This window comes from Aquarana catesbeiana, linkage group LG02, assembly GCF_042186555.1.
Source record: "Aquarana catesbeiana isolate 2022-GZ linkage group LG02, ASM4218655v1, whole genome shotgun sequence".
Lineage (NCBI taxonomy): Eukaryota > Metazoa > Chordata > Amphibia > Anura > Ranidae > Aquarana > Aquarana catesbeiana.
Genome location: NC_133325.1, coordinates 777,169,557 through 777,185,782, shown reverse-complemented (window position 1 = coordinate 777,185,782; position 16,226 = coordinate 777,169,557). Strand labels below are relative to the sequence as shown.

The 16,226-nt window shown below is 44.6% G+C and overlaps 1 protein-coding gene across 1 annotated transcript in view; it reads right to left on the bottom strand.

The window, feature by feature from the left end:
• Positions 1–16,226, bottom strand: part of LOC141129377 (beta-1,4-galactosyltransferase 4-like) — a gene marked incomplete in the record, with an annotated part of 270,467 nt that overhangs the window by 15,550 nt on the left and 238,691 nt on the right. The window contains 1 exon segment of the mRNA XM_073617385.1: positions 8,381–8,503. Coding sequence (XP_073473486.1) covers positions 8,381–8,503 — 123 coding nt within the window.

Below are 16,226 nucleotides of genomic sequence, written 5' to 3'. Positions count from 1 at the left end.
GGACGTCCATGGACGCCCTCCCGGCAATTACGGCCTGCGCTGTAGCTGTCTTACGGCTATAGCGCAGGCGGCAAGTAGTTAAATTACATTTTTTTCCTTTAGAAATGTTCTTTTGCTGTGGTACTGTTATAAACATGGGAAAGATGCGCTACTTTACAGGCATACTAAGGAAACCCCCTCAGGCAGGTTATTTAAAAGGAATGTTTAATTTCTATGGTTTCACTTTCGTATTGATAAAATCACTGCTGCTAGAAAAACAGCCTTTAAAATGAGTACTTTTGATTTTTCGCGTCCCATAGACTTTAACAGTGTTCGCACAAATTTTTGGCCTGTTCCCATGTTCTGCTGCGAACCGAAACAGTGGTTGTTAGGCTCATCCCTAGCCAAGACCCTGAAACTGAGCTGCAGCATGGTGACCAAGACCATACAGCGGTTTAACAGGACAGGTTCCACTCAGAACTGGCCTCATCATGATCGACCAAAGAAGTTGAGTGCACGTGCTCAGCATCATATCCAGAGGTTGTCTTTGGGAAATAGACGTATGAGTGCTGCCAGCATTGCTGCAGAAGTTGAAGGTGTGAGGGGTCAGCCTGTCAGTGCTCAGACCATACGCCGCACAATGCATCAAATTGGTCTGCATGGCTGTCATCCCAGAAGGAAGCCTCTTCTAAAGATGATCCACAAGAAATCCCGCAAACAGTTTGCTGAAGACAAGCAGACTAAGGACATGGATTACTGGAACCATGTTCTGTGGTCTGATGAGACCAAGATAAACTTATTTGGTTCAGATAGTGTCAAGCGTGTGTGGTGGCAACCAGGTGAGGAATACAAAGACAAGTGTGTTCTGGCCTACAGTCAAGCATGGTGGTGGGATTGTCATGGTCTGGGGCTGTATGAGTGCTGCTGGCACTGGGGAGCTACAGTTCATTGATGGAACCATGAATGCCAACATGTACTGTGACATACTGAAGCAGAGCATGATCCCCTCCCTTCGGAGACTGGGCCGCAGGGCAGTATTCCAATATGATTACAACCCCAAATACACCTCCAAGACAACCACTGCCTTGCTTAAGAAGCTGAGGGTAAAGGTGATGGACTGGCCAAGCATGTCTCCAGACCTAAACCCTATTGAGCATCTGTGGGGCATCCTCAAACAGAAGGTGGAGAAGCACAAGGTCTCTAACATCCACCAGCTCCATGATGTTGTCATGGACGAGTGGAAGAGGACTCCAGTGGCAACCTGTGAAGCTCTGGTGAACTCCATGCCCAAGAGGGTGAAGGCAGTGCTGGAAAATAATGGTGGCCACACAAAATATTGACACTTTGGGCCCAATTTGGACATTTTCACTTAGGGGTGTACTCACTTATGTTGCCAGCAGTTTAGACATTAATGGCTGTGTGTTGAGTTATTTTGAGGGGACAGCAAATTTACACTGTTATACAAGCTGTACACTCACTACTTTACTTTGTAGCAAAGTGTCATTTCTTCAATGTTGTCACATGAAAAGATAATAAAATATTATATAAAAATAAACTTTATTTTTATTTATATATTATTTATTTATAAATGTCCTCCTTGTTAAAATCTTAAAATCATAAGGAAAAAAAAAAAAAACTTAGCTGCTTTTAAAACATCATCGGTTTTACAATCTCAAAGTATTATGGCAATCATAGTTTATCTTACATAAGATTATTTCTATCATAGGATGATTAAAGTTCACTTTTTAAGGGATGTATATGCAGTTCCAGACATAGATAACAGAAGATAATCTTTTTTCAATCAATCTTGCTCAGTAAATGCCATATTGTGTCTATAGATACTGTGTATAAATAAATTATATTTATTTATTTTTCAGTAATAGTTTTTATTAAATATTTGCCAAGGGAGCACATGATCCCACATATCATTGTGTTATTTGAACAGAAATTATATCAATCCTACAAAACAATTCTTGCAAGCTAAAAATGAAGTTAATATGATGGTGAAAGAAAGAACAAGTCAAAGAAAAAACAAGAGAGAGAGAGCACAAGAACAAGAGCGAGAAAGCAAGAGCGAAAGAGAGAGTGAGAGAAAGAGCAAGAGAACGAGCAATGGCGTCCCTAGGAGGGGGCCAGAGGGGGCCCTGACCCCCCCCCCCCCCAACATTATGCTGTGCCCCACCATGTGCCCCCCCCTTTTTACAAAAAATCAATGTCTAAGAGGGAGAGACTCCCCAGTCAGCTCCTGCGGGTGATTCCCCCCCTCTCCCCTGCTCGCTGACACTGCATAATGCGAGTGCTCACACAACCACGGCCGCCCGATCTGCTCCTTCACCTGCATCCTCATTGGCAGAGAGAAGAGCGAGTTGCAGGAAGGACTCCACCAGGACTCTCAGTTACTGAAAAAACAGACTGATTTCTCCCATCCTTAGGACAGGAGAACCAGCCTGTAAATTCCAAGAGATGCCAGACCAGCACTGTCAATAGCAGGGGCAGGACAGTAAGAGGAGGCTGGGGAACCCCACAGTGACAGAACACCAGGGCCCGGAGGCAAGACAACCTTTGCAACCCTGATAGTTCTCCCACTGCTTTGGATACTTATATTTTCTTGGTATGCTGGTGACATATATCTCTTGTTTTCTGCCACCCTGGGGGGGGGCCCAATACAGTAGGAAGGGAGCTCACTGCAGAACATGTGAAAGGGCCCGTTGTGGGGTCGTAGTAAAGGGCCCCAGTATATATATATAATATGCATTTTATAGTTGCCCCCCTACTTTTGTCCCTGTCCCCCCATGTGCCCCCCCTAAATTTGAAAACTGGAGACGCCACTGAGAACGAGAGCGAGAGAGTAAAAAAAAAAAAAAAAAAAAAAAAAAAGAGAAAGTATGAGAAAGAAGAAGAGCGAGAAAAAAAAAAAAAAAGACAGTGAAAGGGCAAGAGAGCAAAAGCGTGAGAGAGAAAAATGAATTTATCCAACACATCTGCTTCTCCTTTGATAAAGATTATATTTTTTACTGAGACTACACACAAGTGGACTTTGCTCCAGTGAAGGCACCGGATGAAAATGACTGATGGTTTCCATGTAAATAGGAGATTGTCAAATCTATGATGTTTGATAAGCAGCTATGAGATTGTAAAAAGGGTTCTCACTTTTTACGTTCAATACATTTTTATTGTTTTCAATACAAAGATCATCAGAATAGTGACAATATAGTGTAATCTATATTCATACATGAACTGGGTATCCAGACAGGGAAACGCAATTTCCAATATATAACCATGGTGTAAGAGTCAACAGGTGAGTACCCAAGACCATAGGCAAATAAAAGATACATGAGAAAAAAAAAATCATTGGAATCATTTGCATTTCCAGGGAAAACTCTAGATATGAGATGGTCTGCATACAGTCCTAATCTGTATATACCATCAACATTACAGTAATAAAATCAGCATGGTTAACCTTTAACAAAGGACAACTAGAAGTCCAGAGATGGGAGGAAGAAAAAGGAAGGGGGGGGGGGAGTGGAGGAAAATAAAGAGGGGAAAAAAAGGAGTAGGAGGGAGAAAAAAAAAAATACCCAACACACAGAGTTCTCCCTTTTTAACAAGTCAGATATATGCACTTAAAAAATTTAAAATATATACATTTTTTTTTAATCTATATGTGTTAATGAATAACGTAATGATATTAAAAAATACCTCCATTTTTCTTCAGGATTTGAATAATATGTCAGGAATTTATACATGTAGACATGTAAATTTACTAACCAGTCCACTTTATTTACAAGCCCTGTCCTAGCATAACCTCTCCCATAGCTCGGGCCCAGTCCAATCATCTAAGATCTCTACGTCTTGTGGGATTAATGGATGGTTATTAGGTGATCAGTTTTCTGCCTGAACACGTTCTCTATTCATCCAGGGACAATGTGGACTGTTCATGGACCGATTTCTCATACTGATAGGGCGTCCTCGTTTCTCATAGCGGCATTATACCTTCCACAATCAACATTTATTTCATCAGGCGCTCAAAACAGACGGAAGACAGGAAAGAGGATTTTGATGCCCCCACCAACCCAGAGAGAAGAGACAATTATCATACATGGATTTATGGACTAAAAGTTTTGGGAGATTTTTTAAAGGAACCAGACATAAAATAAAGCTGGTGCATAAAGAGATGACTTTCTGTCCATAATTCTACTGGACTTATATTGAGGTCTCCTTTTGCCTAACATAGCAACCAACAAAGACACCGAGTGCCAGATCTCCTGTTCACCTGGACCCTGAGCAGATACCTGGAGGTCTTCAGGACCTCCCACTTTTGAGTAGTATCAGGACTGGCCTCTCCGCTTGTAAGGAGGCATGATGAAGTCATGCATCCTAGAACTAATCAGAGGCTGGGCAAAGGCTGTGGAATTCTGGGCATTTTAGACCTTTCTATTTATACTGTACGGTATTCGTACCCCTTGAAATTTTCCCCATTTTGCCATGTTGCAACCAAAAACGTAAATATATTTTTATTGGGATTTTATGTGATAGACCAACACAAAAAGGAGGCACGTAATTGTGAAGTGCAAGGAAAATGCTAAATGGTTTTCAACACTTTTTACAAATAAATATCTGAAAAGTGTGGCATGCATTTCTATTCAGCCCCCTTTACTCCGATACCCCTTAACTAAAAATCGAATGGAACCAATTGCCTTCAGAAGTCACTTAATTAGAAAATAGAGTCCACTTGTGTGTAATTTAAACTCAGTATAAATATGGCTGTTCTGTGAAGCCCTCAGAGGTTTGTTAGAGAACCTTAGAGAACAAACAGCATCATAAAGGCCAAGGAACACACCAGACAGGGTTTGAAACAAGAGAATCTGGATGCCGCACACTGGATAAAGTTGAAAATTCTTCTTTATTGTAAAAATAGGATCATCAAAAATACAGGACAATCAGGCAGATGGTACAGACACAGCTGACGCATTTCGCACTCTAGTTTGAGTGCTTACTCATAGCTGACAGATCTGTGAGTAAGCACTCAAACTAGAGTGCGAAACGCGTCAGCTGTGTCTGTACCATCTGCCTGATTGTCCTGTATTTTTGATGATCCTATTTTTACAATAAAGAAGAATTTTCAACTTTATCCAGCGTGCGGCATCCAGATTCTCTTGTTTCAAACCTTGCTTCAATTTGCATTTAGCCAGCACCTGGGACTCCCCTCCTCTGAAGGATCTACTTAACACACACCTGGAAGCAAGTCTACCTGAGCGGTGAATCACCTTCCCAACACACCAGACAGGTCAGGGATAAAGTTGTGGAGAAGTTTAAAGTAGGGTTAGGTTATAAAAAAAATATCCTAAGCTTTCATCTCACATCTCACAGGAGCTCTGTTCATTCCATCATCGTAAAATGGAAAGAGTATGGCACAACTGCAAACCTACCAAGACATGGCCGTCCACCTAAACTGACAGGCTGGGCAAGGAGAGCATTAATCAGAGAAGCAGCCAGGAGGCCCATGGTAACTCTGGAGGAGCTGCAGAGATCCAAAGCTCAGGTGGGAGAATCTGTCCACAGGACAACTATTAGTCGTGTTCTCCACAAATCTAACCTTTATGGAAGAGTGGCAAGAAGAAAGTCATTGTTGAAAGAAAGCCATAAGAAGTTCCGTTTGCAGTTTGCAAGAAGCCATGTGGGGGACACAGCAAACATGTGGAAGAAGGTGCTCTGGTCAAATGAGACCAAAATGTTACTTTTTGGCCTCAAAGCAGAACGCTATGTGTGGCAGAAAACTAACACTGCACATCACCCTGAACACACCATCCCCACCGTGAAACATGGTGGTGGCAGCATCATGTTGTGGGGATGTTTTTCTTCAGCAGGGACAGGGAAGCTGGTCAGAGTTGATGGGAAGATGGATGGAGCCAAATACAGGGCAATCTTAGAAGAAAACCTGTTAGAGTCTGCAAAAGACTTGAGACTGGCATGGAGGTTCACCTTCCAGCAGGACAACGACCCGAAACATACAGCCAGAGCTACAATGGAATGGTTTAGATCAAAGCATATTCATGTGTTAGAATAGCCCAGTCAAAGTCCAGACCTAAATCCAATTGAGAATTTGACTTGAAAATTGCTGTTCACAGATGCTCTCCATCCAATCTGACAGAGCTATTTTGCAAAGAAGAATGGGAAAAAATTTCACTGTCTAGATGTGCAAAGCTGGTAGAGACATCCCCAAAAAGATTTGTAGCTGTAATTGCAGTGAAAGGAGGTTCTACAAAGTATTGACTCGTGGGGGCTAAATACAAATGTACCCCACACTTTTCACTTATTTGTAAAAAAAATTTGAACACTATTTATCATTTTCCATTCGTACACAGGCTGGGACATGTCGAGAATCTGTTACACCACTATCAGGTTGTTCACCAAGTTTGGGTAAACTGGATTGCGCCCCATTTTCACGGTTTATGATGTTGCGTGTTATGGGTGCAAATATACATCCCTGCCAGCCTCATACATATACATTGTTGGCTGCGGGATTTGTGCCCAGATTTTGTATGCATTCTATAAATTTAGACCTAGGTGACCCCATGTCCTCTCCTCAAGCCCGGGGAGACTGACTACTCCCATGAACCCTATGTCTGTTTGGTTTTTGGTCTGACAGACTTGTGCTACAGCATTTGTAAAGATTGGTGCCTATGTCCTGATGAAATGGTCTTCACGAAATGTGGTGACAGAATAACAATTTGTTGGGGAATTATCATTCTTCTATGCCTTTTATATGTGAAAGATGTTTCTCGCCTTCATTTTTTTAAAAATTTGTGCAATAAATACTTGTGCTTCTATATATTTGTGTAGCTTTATTAGACATGTGCACGCCGGAAATGTTCGTTTCATTTCGGATGCATGCGGTAATGGAAGAATTTAGTTTCACTGTATTCGTTATGTTGGACCGATTCATGGTTTTGAAATTCATTTCGTATGTTAGTTGGTCCAGGTGGATTCGAAAAATTTTGCAGTTTTTTCAAAAGATTGCTATATACACTATATTGTCAAAAGTATTGGGACACCTGCCTTTACACGCACATGAACTTTAATGGCATCCCAGCCTTAGTCTGCAGGGTTTAATATTGAGCTGGCCCACCCTTTGCAGCTACATCTCTGCTGGGAAGGCCGTCCACAAGGTTTAGGAGTGTGTCTATGGGAATGTTTGACCATTCTTCCAGAAGTGCATCAGACACTGATGTTGGACAAAAAGGCCTGGATCTCAGTCTTTGCTCAAAATCATCTCAAAGGTGTTCTGGTGGGCAGTCATGTAGGAACAGGAAGGGGCCATCCCCAAACTGTTCACACAAAGTTGGGAGCATGAAATTGTCCAAAATGTCTTTGTATGCGGACACCTTAAGAGTTCCCTTCACTGGAACTAAGGGGCCAAGCCCAAACCCCTGAAAGAACCCCACACCCTAAACCCACCTCCGCCAAATGATTTGGACCAGTGCACAAAGCAAAGTCCATAAAGACATGGATGAGCGAGTATGGGGTGGAGGAACTTGACTGGCCTGCACAAAGTCCTGACCTCAACCCGACAGAACACCTTTGAGATGAATTAGAGCGGAGACTGCAAACCAGGTCTTCTCGTCCAACATTAGTGCCTGACCTCACAAATGCCCTTCTGGAAGAATGGTCAAACATTCCCATAGACACACTCCTAAACCTTGTGGACAGCTTTCCCAGAAGAGTTAAAGCTGTTATAGCTGCAAAGGGTGGGCCAACTCAATATTGAACCCTACAGACCAAGACTGGTGTGCAATTAAAGTTCATGTGCGTATAAAGGCAGGTGTCCCAATACTTTTGACAATATAGTGTAAATTTACTGTGGAGCTTGTGAAGGTGAAATTGGTTGGAGGAAAGTACCGATAAAAAGGTCAACGAGTTGCATCATATGGTTGTACAGCGAGGACATTGCAGCCCCCAGCCTGAAAATTTCCCTCAGGCCTCATGTACACTGCTGCTGATAAACGGACGTTTAGGAGCAGTTGGGCATTTTTTTTTGCAACTGCTCCTGAACTCTCCTCTGTTATCTTATCAGTACATGTACACAGGGGCGTTTATAGTCGTTTCTAGGCAGTTGTGTTTAGAGGCTTTTTTGGGAACCCAAAAAATGCGTTCAGAAGCGGTGTTTAGAGGCATTTCAAACGTCAAACGCTGCTAAACGCGGCAACTCGCGTTTAGCAGCGTTTCGTTTACAGGTGTTTTTCATTTTTTGGCTATTTTGAAAAAAAAACAAATTTTTTTTACAAACGCGGCTAAACACGGCATGTAAACACGGCTAAACGTTTTTAGATGCCGGTTTCTAGCCGTCAAGTTAAATCTTTCAGGAGAGGTTGAACAACGTCCCATGTACATGAAGCCTTACCTGAGCCGTAGGTCGTCGTCCTCACCTCCCCAGCCCCAGTAATTGTTTGAATACCCGTTCACCTTGGCAAACTGGTTCTTGGTCATGGCAGTCACACCTCCGAAATAGCCTTTATACCACAACCTGCAGGTGAAGAGAAACACGAGTCAGAGAGGATGGAATGCAGCACATTCTCAGAACAGAATGAAACATATGAACCTTTAGGTCATTTATGTATTATTGCCATGCAATTGCAATCTAAAATCTTGGCCACCTCCTAAAAGTTAAATTAGGCTTGCATTGGTGAAGATGTTGGTTTTGTAAGCTGTTGGGTGGGAGTTGCTTGGGTAGACTCACAGGAAACTCAGGGTGGTTGTCACCAGCCTGAAGATGTTCTTAAGGAGGTTAGCAGGCAAGAGGTGAAGCAATGGCACAGATTCTTCAGAAATGTATACCTTGCAAAAGATCTGCCAGTCATTTTCTAAAGACTGAGAACTGAGCGATCAAAGACCACTGATTGCTCGGTTCTCAGTCTTCAGTGAGCATAAATGCTGCCGTAGTCTACCTTGCACCTCAATGCATGGACACACACCTATGACTCAAGCTACCACAGACCACATACACGGACACACACCTGACTATGACTCAAGCTACCACAGACCACATACACGGACACACACCTGACTATGACTCAAGCTACCACAGACCACATACCACTGACAAAGTCCAGCCCTACTTCACCCACCCACTACACACCCCTGATTATACACACCACGATAAGGCAAGCTTAAGAACAATCACTTTAACTCACTGTCCAGTCCAGTGGCGGCTGGTGGTTTTTCCTTTTGGCTGGGCAGCAAACATACACTCCCCAGTCCTGGTCAGTTGGCAGGAAGCCCCTCCCGGAAGGACGGTCGGGACATCAAAACCCTGCACTAACCCTATCTAGGAAGCGGGCGGGCAGCGCATCCGGCGAGCGGCAGCTCTCTTTCTCCCCCTTCCTGTGGATCATGGCGGCTTCTGCCGTGCATCTCCCTCCTCCTTCTCCTGGGCATCCAATAGGATCGCCTGTCCTTTCAGCCAATTGGGAAACGGGTATGAGACCCGCACTTCCTGATTGGTGGAGAGGCGATTCAGTGTTAGAAAAGGGAATATTCATTTGCTCTTCTAATACACCTGGGTGGGCTCCGATCGCAATGCTCTTTGCCATGAGCCCACCCTATTTTTAAGCCTATTAGAGCCTCTGGCTCTAATCATGTGCTTCAAAAACAAACCCGCCGCTGTAATTCATGTGCCCGGAATCCTGAAAGGGGCCGAATGCACGAATAGGGGGTGAAAGCGGTGATGGAAAGAGGAGGTGGCACCCATGCGCCCTTAATGGACGGGCCGCCCCTGCTGGAGTCCAATCAGAGGAAGCCTTGTATTCACAGAAAAAAATAAGATATTCTGTGAATTGTGGCAGTGCGAAGCAAGAGCCCCCCCTGTGATCAGTATGCAGTGGGGCAAGAGGATCAGGGCTAGTAGTAGCGCCGACTACTACAGTGATTGTCAGCTCCCCCAGCAGTCCCTCAGATATGCGATTTGCATGCTTACCTAATAAAGATCATACCTAGAGTCCAGCTTCAAAGGAGAAGTATGGCCAAAGCTTACTACTTCTCCTATAGATCACAGGAGTGGAGTTCAAGCGCTCCTGTGACCCATTTTCAGCTGACAGCAAGCTAAAAGCCTGCTGTCGGCTGATGCCACTCAACTGGTCCAGGCTCTGGATTGATCATGACTTTACAGTTGGGATTCACCCAGATGTCTGGACCGGGAGCAGGCTCAGCCTCTCAGTGAGCCACTGGGAGACTAAGCCAGCCACTCCCCCCCCCCCCACAACCCGATGCCCCAGTGAGCACTGGAGGGCCAGAGCAGAGAGCCGGTGACTGAGTCGCCAGCTCTCTGCTCACAGAAGAATGGGAACCGAGCAATCAGCGGTTTTTGATCGCTCAGTTCTCAATCTTGGAAGCAGCGGGGGACAGATGCAGCATCAGACCAATGTAGAGAAGAGATCCAGCGTATCCAAGGAGGATGAGAGTGAGTTGTAGACAGAAGTGGCCAGATCAGGGCAGAGAAGGGGTGAAATTTTGTTGTAGTCCATAGCAGAAAAGATGGTTAAAATTCCCCACCTTTGACAGAGGTTTTGAAAGATCTCGGGGTGCAGAGGCCCCGCTCCCCCAGGTCTAGGCATTAACAGCTTAGAGAATTCACCTGACAATTGTCCACTCCATTAATGTGGATGACCAAGAGAGCTGTAACATACGTTTCTGCCCATGAGAGTATTAGACTCATTTCTTTCAGAGCTGCTAGGCTTCTACTGTGCCCTTGATTATTTAAGTAGGTTACTGCTGTGGCATTGTCCAACTGTACTCCTAATGGTGACATTGTAGATTGGGAGTCCAATATTGTAAAGACGGTCTGATGACTTTCAGTTCCAGAACGTTATTTGTGTACTTTTGACTCCTGATAGGACCAGGTCTCCTGAAAATGATGGGAGTTATAAACTCCGCTCAAGCCTTTAAGGCTTGCATCTGTCATTGCCATGTTCCAAGTCCTGTGAAGGAACAACTTTCCCAATACCAAGGCAAGACTGGAAATACACCAGGGAGACCTTCGCTTGACCTGACAGAAGCATTGCGTGATCCAAAGATTGGTTCTGCTTGTTCCACATCTTGAGGATGTTGGATTAAAAGGGGGTCTGAAGTGAAATTGGGCAAAAGCGAACTGGGTTAAAATGGTGAAGGTTTCCACGGATAACTGCTGGTTGGTTGGTTGGTTGGTTGGAGAGATAGCTGGTTGCAGACAAGGAGAATAAAATTTGGATAAGGTTGTGATCAAAGAGAGGAAAAAGGGTGTTGGAGAAGTTGCAAGGCGGGAAGGTTGCAAGAAGACAAGATCAATGGAGTTGCCAGAGTAGTAGTGTGTGTCCAACGTATTAGGAAAACAAAATAAGGTTAGGTTAAAAGTGGATTTTCAGCCTCAAAAAATGTAATTCTCCGCTGCACCCCTCCTCAGGTCCTCTACACCAGTGGTTCACAACCTCAGTCCTCAAGTACCCCCAATGGGTCATGTTTTCCTTTACTTTGCACAGCTGCTTTAAATCAATATCAATAACATGGTATTGATAAGAGCTATTTTATCTAAGGGAAGTTCCCAAAACATGGCCCGTTGGGGGTACTTGAGGACTGAGGTTGAGAACCACTGCTCTACATGATTAGCAAGCATTTTTTTAACTCTCATATATATATATATAGTGGTGCAGTGGGTAGCACTTTCGCCTAGCAGTAAGAAGGGTCGCTGGTTCGAATCCCAACCACGACACTACCTGCCTGGAGTTTGCATGTTCTCCCTGTGCCTGCGTGGGTTTCCTCCGGGTACTCCGGTTTCCTCCCACACTCCAAAGACATGCTGGTAGGTTAATTGGATCCTGTCTAAATTGTCCCTAGTATGTATGAATGTGAGTTAGGGACCTTAGATTGTAAGCTCCTTGAGGGTAGGGACTGATGTGAATGTACAATGTATATGTAAAGCGCTGCGTAAATTGACGGCGCTATATAAGTACCTGAAATAAATAAATAAATAAATATATATATATCCTATTGGTGCGTCATTGGTAGGCACGCTGGCTGAACCTGGAACAGCCAGCAACCTTTCAACGTCACAGGAAAGCATGGCAATATGAGACTGGGCGCTGCCAGAGGAGAACAACATCTCCACTGGGCAACGCTGGATCTGCTGGGTGGGTGTCTAAAATGTGCCGATCTCACCGCCAGGTAAGCAGCAGTTAATCTCACGGTCACCGTACCAGGGTGCGGGAAGCTTGCCAGAGCTTACAGAAGCTTTTATTGATTCTATTGTCTTCTATCCAAAGAGAAATATTTTGCCCCATTGACCTGGCCAGTCATCCGTTGTTATGTAAACTGATGACTAGGCTATTCCACAACCTGAACCTGAAGACACAGCTGTGAAAAGGTCCTGTGTGCAAAGGCCCAGGTGATGCTGTGTTTCTTCAATACCTGTAGTCTTGTAAATACCAAAAGGTCCTGGGACTTTAAATGAGGCATTTCACATATAAAAATGTCAATAAATGTACATGATTGCAGATTCATAGTTCCATTAACGGATTTGCAATATGTAATAGATCAGGGGGTGAAGATACGAAATACCCCTTGTATCGAACACGCGTAGGGGAAGGGGACAGGACGGAACGTTATACATACAACCTGTTGGGACAGATTAGCACGCCACCCCATACCGGCCGCTGTTGCCCATTCGTCTCTGCTGTTTTAGTGTTGCGCCCTTAAGCGCCTTGTTGCTGTGAGTACCCATTGCGGGATTTGTTTATGATTTTAATAAATTTAGTACATACTGCACCATGAAGTCCTTTTTTATGTTGATATATTGAGGTACAAACGGGACTGCTGTGAGGAACAGAGGCATCAGTGCAAATCTATCCAGGACCCTGTATATAACATCGAACCCAGAGAGGTTCTAAGGTGCATTCTGACCAAGCTTAATTGCAAGGTCGCACGCCCTAAGGTGAGGGGCTATCACCTGTGGGGGGGGGGGGGAGCACTTGTATGAGCGCACAGCACTTTAGTTTGTGTTCACCATAACGCATGAATGGAATGTGGAAGATCTGTGGACTGTTAATTTGATCATTGCACAGCAACACAGCACTGAATTGCATAGAATCACATGGATGCAACACCAAATCGCATGGATGCGTTTTTTTTTCTTTCTTTTTTTGTCTTTTTTAACTTTTTATTGTTTGAACATTGCACTAACACCATATTGCATAGATGCAGCACTGAAATGCATGGATGCAACACTAAATCGGACTGTTAATTTAATTATTGCACAGCAACACAGCACTGAATTGAATAGAATCACATGGATGTAGCACCAAATCGCATGGATGCGTTTTTTTGTATTTTTTAACTTGTTATTGTTCGAACATTGCACTAACACCATATTGCATAGATGCAGTACTGATATGCTTGGATGCAACACTAAATCGCATGGATGTTTGTGTTGAATTATCTATTAATGTTTGAAAATTGCACAACCTTTGTGGAATATTTGCAATACACAGGCTTATTGGAGCATTTTTACCTATTTATTCATTCATTGAAATTTATTGCACATTAAACGTATAGTAACCCACAGAACTTGGTCTCTATTCCTCTTTCCAATACCAGCCCCCCCTTTTCCTGTGCCCTGTGGAATGCACGTTCTGTCTGCAACAAACTCACCGCCCTCCACGACCTCTTCATCACAAATTCCTTTAACCTACTTGCCATTACTGAAACCTGGCTTCATGAATCGGATACTATTTCTCCTGCTTCCCTCTCCCATGGGGGCCTTCTCTGGACTCACTCCCCCAGACCAAGTGGACGGAAGGGAGGTGGAGTGGGAATCCTTCTAGCTCCATGCAGCACCTATCAGGTTCTTCACCCACCTCCCTCTCTGATACTCTCCTCTTTTGAGGCACACTGCATTCGTCTTTTCTCTCCCATTTCTCTAAGAATTGCTGTCATCTACCGGCCCCCTGGACCGGTATCAGCCTTTCTTGATGACTTCTCTGCCTGGCTACCCTACTTTCTCTCTTCTGAAATCCCCACAATTATTCTTGGGGACTTCAACATCCCTGTCAACACTAACACTACTATTACTTCTAAACTTCTCAGTCTAACCTCATCGCTTGACCTGAAGCAATGGATACAGGCTCCTACCCACTCCAATGGCAACACCCTTGACCTTGCCTTCTCCTATCTGTGCACTCCGTGCAACCTTTCCAACAATCCACTCCCACTCTCTGATCACCACCTTATTAGTTTTGCTCTCTCCTTGTCTTCCACCTCTTCTCCCTCCAACCGCCTAACAGTTACACGCAGAAACCTTCGCCACCTCAACCCTTCTCTTCTCTACTCTGCTACTGATCACCTCTATGACAAAATCTCCCCCCTGTCCTGCCCCAACCTAGCTACTTTCGTTTACAACAGCTCACTGTCTTCCTCCCTAGACAAGCTGGCCCCCCTCACTACACGCAGAATTAGGCCCCGACTGCTACAACCCTGGCAAACAGATGACACCAGAAGTCTCAGAAAACGTAGCCGCGCTCTTGAGCGCCTGTGGCATAAGACTAAGACCCAGGAAGACTTCACACAATATAAATCTGCCCTCCTAAAATACTACTCCTGCCTTCACACTGCCAAACAGACCTACTTTATCACACTCATCAACACCTTCTCATCCAGTCCACGTCAACTCTTCTCTACCTTCAACACTCTACTCTGTCCTCCACTGCCTCCACCCACCAACTCACTCACTGCCCAGGAGATTGCCAATCACTTCAAAACTAAGATTGATACAATTCATGAGGAGATCGCCAATGCGCAAAAACCTCCCCCATGCAACACCCCATGTCCACAGATACAATCATTACTTCCCTCATTCAACCCTGCTACTACTACTGAGGTTGCTAAACTTTTATCTAGCACTCATCTAACCACTTGCCCCCTGGATCCTGTTCCCTCGCAAATGCTACGCTCACCCTCTGACTCGATTCTACGCTCTCTAACTCACATTTTCAACCTCTCCCTCTCTTGTGGCATCTTCCCAAACTCTCTAAAACATGCGCTAGTCACCCCCATACTAAAAAAGCCCTCACTGGATCCCACCAATCTCAACAACTTACGTCCCATCTCCTTACTCTCCTTCTCCTCCAAACTTCTTGAAAGACTGGTCTACAACCGATTAAGCGACCATCTGACCATGAATAAACTTCTTGATCCCCTTCAGTCCGGTTTTCGCCCTCAACACTCCACGGAAACTGCTCTCCTTAAACTCTCAAATGACCTACTAATGGCTAAAGCCAATGGACACTATTCTGTACTACTTCTCCTGGATCTCTCTGCTGCCTTTGACACAGTGGACCACCCCCTCCTCCTCAAAAAACTCCACTCCTTTGGTCTCCGTGACTGTAGTCTTCGCTGGTTCTCATCCTACCTATCCCACCGCTCCTTCAGTGTCACTTACAACTCTACTTCCTCTTCTCCTCTTCCTTTTTCCGTCGGGGTCCCCCAAGGTTCTGTTCTCGGACCTCTCCTTTTCTCAATCTACACCACCTCCTTGGGTCAATTGATTGCCTCCCACGGCTTTAAATATCATCTCTACGCTGATGACACCCAAATCTATCTCTCCACCCCCCAGCTCTCTCCATCTGTCTCCTCACGCATTACCAACTTATTAGCAGACATATCAGCCTGGATGTCACATCACTTTCTCAAACTCAACCTATCCAAAACCGAGCTCATGATATTTCCTCCCTCAGGTGCCACTTCCCCTGATCTCCCTGTCAAGATCAACGGCTCAACTATCAACCCATCTCCCCACGCCAAGGTCCTAGGTGTAATCCTGGACTCTGAACTAACCTTTCGACCCCACATTCTATCACTATCCAAAGCTTGCCGCCTCTGTCTTCGCAACATCTCCAAGATACGCCCCTTCCTAACCAATGACACCACAAAGCTTCTAATCCACTCCCTGGTCATCTCCCGCCTTGACTACTGCAACTCCCTCCTCATTGGTTTACCTCTAAATAGGCTATCCCCACTTCAGTCCATCATGAACGCTGCGGCCAGGCTCATCCACCACACAAACCGCTCAGCGTCTGCTACACCCCTCTGCCAATCCCTCCATTGGCTGCCACTCAGTCACCGAATTAAATTCAAGATACTAACTATAACTTACAAAGCCATCCACAACCTGGCCCCTAGCTACATCTCTAACCTAGTCACAAAATACCAACCTAATCGTTCTCTTC